This window comes from Sipha flava, unplaced genomic scaffold (assembly GCF_003268045.1).
Source record: "Sipha flava isolate LNK unplaced genomic scaffold, YSA_version1 41_pilon_pilon, whole genome shotgun sequence".
NCBI classification, from domain to species: domain Eukaryota; kingdom Metazoa; phylum Arthropoda; class Insecta; order Hemiptera; family Aphididae; genus Sipha; species Sipha flava.
The window spans coordinates 1427714-1438545 of record NW_020273144.1 but is presented as its reverse complement, the minus strand read 5'-3'; the positions used below and the strand labels follow the sequence as shown (position 1 = coordinate 1438545).

The 10832-nt window shown below is 34.0% G+C and overlaps 1 protein-coding gene across 3 annotated transcripts; it reads left to right on the top strand.

Moving 5' to 3' along the window:
- The first annotated feature begins 453 nt into the window (after positions 1-453).
- LOC112689000 (hepatocyte nuclear factor 3-beta-like) lies at positions 454-2904 on the top strand. Of its 3 annotated transcripts, none has more exons than XM_025562483.1 (2): positions 454-2498; positions 2586-2904. In XM_025562483.1, exons 1-2 carry the CDS (start codon positions 729-731, stop codon positions 2616-2618), a joined length of 1803 nt encoding a protein of 600 aa, XP_025418268.1. In that variant the 5' UTR covers positions 454-728; the 3' UTR covers positions 2619-2904. The 3 variants fall into 3 exon arrangements, with proteins under 3 accessions (XP_025418268.1, XP_025418269.1, XP_025418267.1); XM_025562484.1 differs by having other exon boundaries at positions 455-2506; positions 2594-2904; XM_025562482.1 differs by having other exon boundaries at positions 455-2904.
- The last annotated feature ends 7928 nt before the right edge of the window (positions 2905-10832 follow it).

Below are 10832 nucleotides of genomic sequence, written 5' to 3'. Positions count from 1 at the left end.
CGAGGGAAAGAAAAAAAACCCCCCGGTCCGAAAAGGGGGCGATGGACGTAGTGGCGGATGAAAGGGTGGAGGGGGTGACGAGAAGCTCTGATCGCGTAGGGCGGAAGAGGGAAATCCGACGGGTCGGTACCGATTGGCCGTCGTCACGACGACCATGGCCGGGGGAGTGCGGCACGACGGCGCGAGCGGGGCGGACGCGCGTCCAACGTCATCCAATGCTAGCGGGCGCGCGCGCAACACATCGCCGCGGAGGCACCACCGCCACCTCACCGCCGGCACGGACGCAGCTCCGTGACCGCCGCAGCTGCAAGTCAGCACGCGGGCACACACGCTCGCGTCGACACACACTAGCGCCGGTGAGCGGGTGCGCGCGCACATACGCACCAACGCACACGCACGTACCAAGTACGCTTACGACCGTCAACCGGGTCCACCTCCTTTCGCGCCCCACCGCCAACGTGTACGACCGTACGAGCACGGTGGGTGTGTGCGTATGTACGCGTTATGCGCGCGCCGACGCGCACTTGTGCGTGCGTAACACCGCGTGTGTTCGCCGACCGGGACCGTGAACGGAGCCCGCGGCGGCGGGGCACCTCACTCTCGCTAGGTCGGTTAAACGACGGCAGTAGTGCGCCGCGATCTGCCTCTACCGAACGGTTCCGTACACGCACCATCCGCACGCTCACGTATACGCGCGTAACGTTCACACGTTCCCGGCCGTGAAGGCGATGGTGTCATCGATGCCTTCGCTGTGTTCGCCGCCACCACAGTCGCACCATCAGCAGCAACAGCAACAGCAGCAGCAACAACAGCAGCAACAGCAGCTCGTGTTCGGCAGCAGCGCTTCCGCCGCGGCCAACATGCAACAGCAGCTGTACGACGGCATGAATTCTGCGGCAGCGGCCATGTACGGTCTGAATGCGTCGGCCGCTGCCGTGGCCGCCGCGGCTGCGGCCGCTGGTGCTGGTGGTGATCCCACTGGTGCCGCCAACGCGGCCGCGCTACAACGGGTTCGCGCGGACAAAACGTACCGCCGCAACTACACGCATGCCAAGCCGCCGTACTCGTACATATCGCTGATCACGATGGCCATACAAAACTCGCCGGTGAAAATGCTCACACTTTCCGAAATTTACCAGTTCATCATGGATCTGTTTCCGTTTTACCGGCAAAACCAACAACGGTGGCAAAACTCTATACGACACTCGTTATCGTTTAACGATTGTTTCGTTAAAGTACCTCGCACGCCCGACAAGCCGGGCAAGGGATCGTTTTGGACTTTGCATCCGGACTCGGGTAACATGTTCGAAAACGGTTGCTACTTGCGGCGACAAAAGCGTTTCAAAGACGACAAAAAAGACGCGGCGTCTATCCGACAACACGGTGAAGGCGGTGGTCACCACCATCAACATCACGGCGGCCACAATCATTCCAAGAGTTCGTCGCCCATGTTACACGGGTCCAGTGGAGGCGGTGGTAGCCAACTTCAGCTCGGTGGTCAACATCAACTTGGTGGCGGCCACCACCATCAACAACACCATTTGGACATGGTATTGGACAAAAAACCATCGTCGTCCGTGCCGCCATCGTCTGCGTCGTCGTCGTCGGTACTCGCCGCTGCTGCGGATCACCACCATCACTTGCTGCAACTGCAACATCACCATAATCAAAAACTGGGTGCTACCAGTGGTGGGCTTATGTCGTCGTCCGCGGCGGTCGATTTGGGTTTCGGCGGTAGTATGCATCACCAGCACCAACAGCATCAACAACAGCAGCAGCATAACAAACACCATTTGTTGTTGCATCACCATCATACTCATGACCACCAAAATAGCCATAACAACGTAAATCATCACGACAGCGATCATGATCACGTGCACCACATGCACCATCATTTACAACAGCACGGTGGCGGTGGCGATGACGACTCGTCGTCGTCCATGTTAGTTGGTTCGTTGTTGCAGCAACACCAACACCAACAACAGCAGCACCAGCAGCAGCAGCACCATCATCAGCAACAACAACATCATCAGCAACAACATAGTCCGGTGGACATTTACGCTGCGGCCGCGGCTGCCGCTCACCACAATCATCAGCAGCAGCAGCAGCAACACCAGCAACAACAACAGCAGCACCATAGCCATCACCAGCAACTTCAGCTGCAACAACACCTTAAGTCTTCTGCAGCAGCGGCCGCCGCGGCCGCAGCCGCAGCCGAGTTCGCTGCGTCCAACCATCCGTTTTCCATAACGCGGCTGTTGCCGCCGCCGCCTACAGTCACCGCTTCGGCTGCTGAGAAACCGTCATCGGCCGTCGCGGCCTCCGCCTCGTCGGCGACCGCTGCGTCTGCCGCCGAGAAAATGTATGAGATGGCTGCTGCTTCGCAATACGGCACCACCGCTGGATATAACGATTACTACCATCCACATGCGCACCCGCACCACCCACACCACCATGGGCACCCACATCCGCACCACCAACAGGCGTCTCTGTACCATGCAGCCGCAGCGGCTGCCGCGGCCGCGGCCGCAGCAGCAGCAGCCTCCGGTGGACCGCAATCATCTTCGTCGTCCACGTCGGCCGCGGCAGCCGCCACCGGCTCATCGTCACCCTTGTGACATCACCATCAACAGCTGCAGCATCACCACCAGCACCAGTATCCTCCGCTCGCGTGAAAACGACGTGGTTGTCGGTGGGCCAGCAGTAGAAATAAAAAAGTAGAGCAGCAGCAGCAGCAAGAAGCGGTGGTAGTTATGATATTTTTGATTTTTTTATTTACGTTTTCAGTCGTATTGAACACGCGGTGCCCAACAATACGTATAAACTATAAAGAGTATATATAATTTTTATGTTTTTATGTTTTATTATTATTATTATTTTTATTATTATTATTTTTATTATTATTTCAAGTAATCTCTCGAGTACCTTCTATAAACTTAATATATTCTATATCTAATGTACTTATATGTTTAAAATCATCGTAATATTCGTTTTTAAAATTAAAACTAAACGTGTGTGTGTACAGTTCATAATTGATAGTGATTTATAATTCATAAACCATAGTGTGTACGCGTTAACAATTATTAATATAAAACGACTTTTTTTTTTTTTGTGTATATACGATTATATACAATTTTAAATATATACCGACATATATATGTGTATATGCGATGCGATGTGAAATTGTTGTCCAAGTAGTTTTTTTTCTCCCGTTCTTAAGTGTATTATGTATTTATATATATTTTCGATATATTTATGTATAAATGTGTAATCCATGTTGATTTATTATTATTTATGTTTGTAACCCCGTAACGTCTGCGCCTGTAGTCGTGTAATCACATCGGACTAGTGTTTTTCGTTTACACGGTAGTCCGTCGGACGTAACGAAATGTTCGTTGAAACAAATTTTTTTTCTTTTCAAGTTTATATCATATATATTTTTTCATCGTCGTGTTGCGCGCGTGGCGACAGCTTCGTCGGTCGGGTTTTAACGACGTTGCCATTGCCGCCACCACTCGTATTATATATTATTTATACGCGTACGCACAGGAATTTATTATTAATTGTTGTATTCAATATATATATTTTTTTTTTTTCATCAAATGTATATTTATACGTACATTAAAATAATATGTTACACGTTTATATTATTATTCTTCTTCTTATTATTATTATTATTATTATTACTATTATTATTCTGTAATATTTATTTGACTCGCGTCATCGTCGCCGACAGTCGCATCCTATGTATATGCGAGGATAATGTTTATTATGTGTATTGTATTATATATATATATACATATATATACATATATATACATATATATATATATATATATATATATATATATATATATATATATATGTGTGTGTACGATTTTAAGGAAAAATAAATTAATTCGATATTATATATAATTATACATGAAAAAAAAAATCGTGCTTTTATGAAAACACTAGAACGTACACAACTCACCGTCAATGTCACCGCAAATAGTACGTACCAATATAGTATATATTGTGCGAGAAGAGCTGATGATGATACACGTTCATAGGTATAAAAATCCGTCGCCGCCGTATGGACGATAGTAATACCATGTACTCAGGTATACGCTATTAAGTAATATGCATAAATTATAATAGTTATATTATGAATATATATTGTTTTATGTAGTTTGATTCGTTTTTGCGTACGGACCGCCGACGATGTCGAATCACATATTATTATTATCATTATTATTATCTACCGGTATACACACTTACACGCGTAATACCTATATGAAATGTGCAGATTATTGCAGTGTATACGCGTGTACGAATGTGTCTTGATATATAATTTTATTGTTTTTATATTATAGCGAAAACAAAGCGAACATATTATGTAGTTATTAAGTATAGTTTATCGTTAGATCAAGTTGATTTTTCTTAGAAAAGTCTATAATCCGTAAGTGTATATTATACACCAATATCATTGTATTAACCTATTGTTACAATGCGCGTTTGCCGTGTACTTCTTCAGTTTTGCAAATGTAATATTACAAAATATTATTATATTACTATGAAACATTCGTGCCAACGGAAAAAAACTTACATCAAACTGTCGATATTGCACTTGAACATTATTAATCGAATTTGGTGAATTCGCTATGATAGTATGTCCTGTCGTAAGGGGAATCGATTGATTTTAATCTATTTGGATGTACATTTAAAAACAAAAATATTTACATGTAAAATAATATTACGGAATCATTAATTTTTTTTTCTCTTTACAATATTATTATGTAAACCGATCATGATAAATACGTTAGTTAACTCGTAACAGTAGGTACCTATATAAAACGGATTATCTTCATTTAAAATAATATATATATAGTCGGGCCCGACTCAAGGGATAGGCGACATAGGGCCACGTCTAGGAGACAGTATTTAAAATTTTTGCACTATAAATAATTTTTAAAAAAAAAAAGATAATTCCTAATACCCACTCATATCAAATCAATTTAATAAATTGTTTTGTTTTATTTAAATTAGTACTTCGTATAAATAATTCGTTTACTTGTCTATAAATTTATTGATCTAATCAATTGTTAACTTTATATAAATAAATATAATGAATTTAGAATTATTTTAGTATTGCTAATGTATAGTAAAAAAAAAAAAAAAATAATTGATGTAGAATTGATATGAAAGGGGCGGAAAAACTTAAGTTTACCTATGTGTGATTATAAATTTGAGCTGGGCTTGTATATAAAACATTCTCATCGGTAAACTATCAAAAAGACGAGTATGCCTAATATTAGTATTCTTTAAGAGCAATTTCTTAATAGTGTCATTACACTATCGTCGATTAGATTTAAATGGATTTTGTTAATTTAATTTTTTGATTCGTATTAAATACGAATGTCAACCATTCAGAAAATAGAAATTAATTAGGTATTTTGTACATTGTAGTATTAATATTTTATAGGAATAATTTAGATTAAGTATTTTACACATAACTTGATATATAATCTATAATGATGATGTTTTAAGATAAAAATTTTTGCTCTATTATATGGGTATGACTGGCAACGGATCTCATAACTATAATAGCATATTACTATAGCATATTATCTCTTTCAATAAACGTACACGTATTTTTAACGTATGCTTTTACTAACACAATTTAATAATCCACCGTGACTCCTTATCATTTTTCCATATGATTTGCGATCGGTTAACTAATATTCGAAAGTTAATGTATCAAGTGCCGTATGCAATTCATATAATTATGTAAACAATGTAAAATCATACTATGTGTACATAATGTAATCCAAATTGGTATGTAATTACGGTACCTGTTATTAGTCCTTATTAGTGTATTAATAAATAATAAATCTAAATTTAATTTTTTAAAAATACAGTATACCCATATGAAAAAAATACTTTTTCACAAAAATATTTTATTTAATACTCATAAATGTATCATTGTACTTAAGCATAAGTTTTTATATTCAAAAATTATTTATCCGTGTATAAATCTTTTTTTTTTTAAATCGTCTGAATTTCTTACAACTTTTTACTCTTATTACTCTTTTATACAAACTTTTATACTACAAACATTTAATAAACCTAATATTTTGTTCATAACTATACACGCCTTAAAAGAAATCGTTCATTTGGGAGCATAGAAATCGCAATTTCTTTTATTGAAATAATTATTTCTTCCACATTACAAAATATATTTTACCAATTTTAATACATTTCATGCCCGATTTGTTTACATATCATGTTTGTAATAATGGGAAATATTTTGACATAATTTTTGTGTGAGCTCACGCACCGTTTTTTTAAACATACTTAGATACGATGTATCTCTCTTAACTATAAATCCCATTTAAGGGTGAATGAAATTCTGAATATTTTACTTCTATTGCAATACCAACAAGTAACTTTTTACTTAGTATAATATGAAAAATCGTTGGAAAAGGCGGATTTCTCATTAGGCACTGTAGGCAGGTTAGGTTTGTAGACAGCTGCCTAGGGTGATAAAATTTGAGGGTGGCAAATTCTTTAGTGTTTGATTAAAAAACATCAAAGTTTGAAAAACAATTGGAAAATGAATTACTTTATATTTACGAAAAACAATTGTATAATAATGTGTGCATTTTGTTAATATTTTTATATTGTTGTTATAGTATACCTATTTTGATTCGTTATAATTTATAGTCATTATAAATAAAAACAACTGTACAGAAAATAGTTTTTAATAATACTATATTTAACACGTTCGTATAGTCCGCCCTGAGCCCGCGTTGCCACGTTAAAAATATATACAGTCGACTATGGGTCATATACTCATATTATATCAATCAAAAATGGTTATTAACCGGGCTCGGAAGTTGTAGTACTATGAATTGTATTCTTTAGCTCTTAAATATGCACTTAAAAACTCTAAAAATATGTGCAATAAGTAGCACGAAAAATCAAAAATATGCATTTAACTTGAATAAATTATAAATTTATTAGAAAAAAAATTAAATGTAATTTTACAAATGTTTAGGCTCATAGACATCTGGACTGGTGTAATTATAAACTGTTAAGAAAAATGTTAAATAAATTAAATAAATTTGTAAAAGTGTACTTATAATTAAATTATTTTATATAAAATTGAAAATTACTCTTGATTATTAAAATGTTTGATAATCTAATGCAATAATACAATAAGTGAATAACAACTACGTCACTAATTACTAATAAATCAAATTGTCGATGAAAACATAAAATAATATTTAATGAGGTCTACTTATTTCTAATAATTTAAATATTTTTAAAAATATAACCAAGTAAATACCATTATTGTCAAAAATATGTAATTATTGCCTGTATTATATGAAAATATATCCAAAAAGAACTATAAATCCTAAATCAGCAAAAAAGCAATAAAATCCGTAAATATACTAAAAATAGCAAAATTAAATTCTGTGATTGTTATTAAATATAAATATTGTTATTAATATATTGAATATTAAATAATATTTTGATATTCGAATAGTGCGAAACATATTTGTATCTTACTTTGAATGTTCTAGGATGAACCAAGAATAATACGCATTTGCTAGAACTTCCGAGCCTTGGTTATAAATTTATTTTTATTGGATATCGTTGTCATCGGAATTTCGGGGAAAAATAAATACCCACACGGCCACACGATATTACCAATTTGACTGTATACTAATAATCCTATGCTGTTATCCCATTTGGGCCTTATCTTAACAAAACTTATAGGTATATCTGATTAATTATAATATATAAATAATTAAATAAACATAACTTTAATTTTTTATTTAAATATTGTGATATATGTCTCAATGAATATGTTTTCTTTGAATCTTGTATATTTTTCTCAGACAGTTTCAATTATTTATGATTTGAACTTTTGTAGTCAATTGGTGCAATTACAGGTGCTGTAATATTATCGTAATATTTGCATATCATTTTGCACGAAAATTTAGAATTTTTTTTTTACGAAACATTTATTTTTACCAAATATTTTAAAATAAATATATATTTTATTTTGAGCAACATCAGTTAAATGTGGACCCTTTACTCTAAGACTTAAATTGTAGGGCCCCATTTACAACCTTTCGAGGGGTGCCTGGTCACCGTCCCCGTGCGCAATCCTATGTAGATAAATAAAAATAAACAACTTATTTTATAATAAACAAATCGAACATTTTAAATCTTACTTTGTTATTATTTTACCTTATTATTAATACTTACAAATCTAGATTAATTAGCGAATAATTAATAATCTACATTACGAATGTTAGAATACCACAAATCATCCAAGTGGTTTATTAATAATGGATAAATAATATGTAGATTATATGCATGTAACATGATTTTCAATTAACGACTCACTAATATACCATCATAAACCATTATCGTCAACATGATAAGATAATTGTATAAATAAATCACCACGATAAATAGGTAGATATGATTGTTAACAATAGTCAATTGACATAATATTTTGTTAATAAATCCTTGTAAAATTAAATTTGTTTTAATACCTAATTTACAGTTTGTATAATAATGTGTGTAGATAGATTTCAGTGAAATCGAAGTAGATAGAAAGAATAGTTCACCGATGTAAAAGTTAAACATTTAAAAAATCTTCTAATACTAAGAAATTACATGTTGAACTCAATTGGTCTGCGTTATAGCTAGATGGGTATATTGGGATCGCGTACTTTTATTTTTATGATATCAAAATATGAACTTGAAATAGCTCTGCATTGAAACAAATATGATTTAGGTAAAATATTATTTTAAAAGATTAGTTTTGTGGTAAAAATCACATTAATATTAAATAAATATTTAATATAATATATTCTCTACGTTAAAAAATCTATTATGTAATTTATTAGTAAGATTAACCGTAATTAAATGTTATTCTCATTTATTATTTATAAATGAAGGTACTACAAACTGTGTAAACTATTTTCATTTAAAATGTTAATTGAAACATTGAATTAACTATATAAGTTAGATATATATAATCTCTTAAAAGTATTATATCCTATTATTAAAATTAAACGGATTTGAATTTTAACGCAATATTTTGCTTTAAATTTAGTATTGGTTACTAAATAAATTTACTCATACATTTTTTATATAATTACGATTTTTAATAGAGTTTAATCAGTTGTAATCCAAACTAATACGCATTATTATGCTGTTATACACAAACAAAATCATTTACTCATTTTCTTTATAAATGGGTAAAATATTTTCATAATATGAATTATATTTGGTGTATCCAGTGGCGTAATTACGGGGAGGAGGGGCATTCTAAGCCTCCCAGGGCCAAAAAAGAAGTTACGAAGTGATATTTTAAAATATTTATTGTTACGCTCTGAGCTAAAAGTAAAAACATAATTTATGGTTGTGTTATCGTTATATTCACCAAAAAAATACATGTTTGTATGAATATAAATTTATACAACTATTTTAGTACAACCTTCTAAGAAAGATGTATGAAATAATATTTATAACAAAATAATACTCGGCCGTATGGGTATAATATTATACCTATGATATATCATATTATGATACAACATTATACCTATGTCTAAAAATTGTACATCTTACAAAATAAGAGAGATATCTGGGTGGAGGGAAGCAAAATTGGCCACTGGGTGTATCTATATGAACACATAAAACTTTAATGTTATGTTAATTATATTTCATAGTTAGGATACATTTTTAAACTGAATCACCTTATTCTTATTTTTATTTTACAATAGATTTAAAACTCTTTTTGTAGGTACAATTAGAGAAAGTGATAATTGTTAATAAGTATGAATAATACGAAATATGAATAAAAGTAAATAATTATATCTTTTTTGCATAAGGACTGCAAACATGAAAGAAAGAACCATCCAATGAACTTATGGTATTTCGTGTTGTGAAGTAGTTAAGGTTGATCTAGCCAATGAGTCATGACACTACCCGTATGTTCGTTTTAGATTCATTATGAGATCATCAGGAAAAGCGTGGACATACAATTCAGAAATAAAGGAATTGCGACAGTTATGGGAATTTTAGGCGTTAATAAAATATTTTGGCAACGTTTGGAACTTGAAGGGTAGATGTAGAGTGTACCATTAAAAAATTATTGAACGGAGCTTTAAAATGACTGATTGATATAAAATATTGTTACTTAAGAGTTAAAGTAAATACTTTCTGATTAATATCCATTGACGTTATATCGCGCACCATTGTCCAGAATAAATAATAAGGTTACATTTTGAATATAGTGTCTGTACATCCACTCATGAATTAAACATAGTAGATGAAAAAGTGTGATGCTTTTACCGGTAAGTACTTTCTTTGTTTATTGTAAAATGTCGATTCAAAATTGTGTTAATTTTTTATCAAACTCCAAAGTTTAATTCATATTTATTTTTAATGGGTAATTAATTAATTTAATTTTTCTTAACGGTTTCTTAATTTTATAATTAAATATTTTGCTGTTCAGATAATGATTTTATAAATTATTATAGATATTATTAATAATACCTATAATAATTAATCTATAGTAATAATTATTACTTTATTTACAACAGTTATAAAAAACTTATTATTTTATTATTGTAATTGGACTTTTACAAATATTATATGGTATATATTAAGTAATTCATATTTTTACCCTGATGACTTGAAATAAAATCAGTCTAACGAAATAAGATCCAAACATTTAATACTTAACAGATCAATATAGATAAAGTCTAAAATGATTAATGATTATTCATTTTTATTTTATTTAAATTCAAGCGATGAAATGTAGT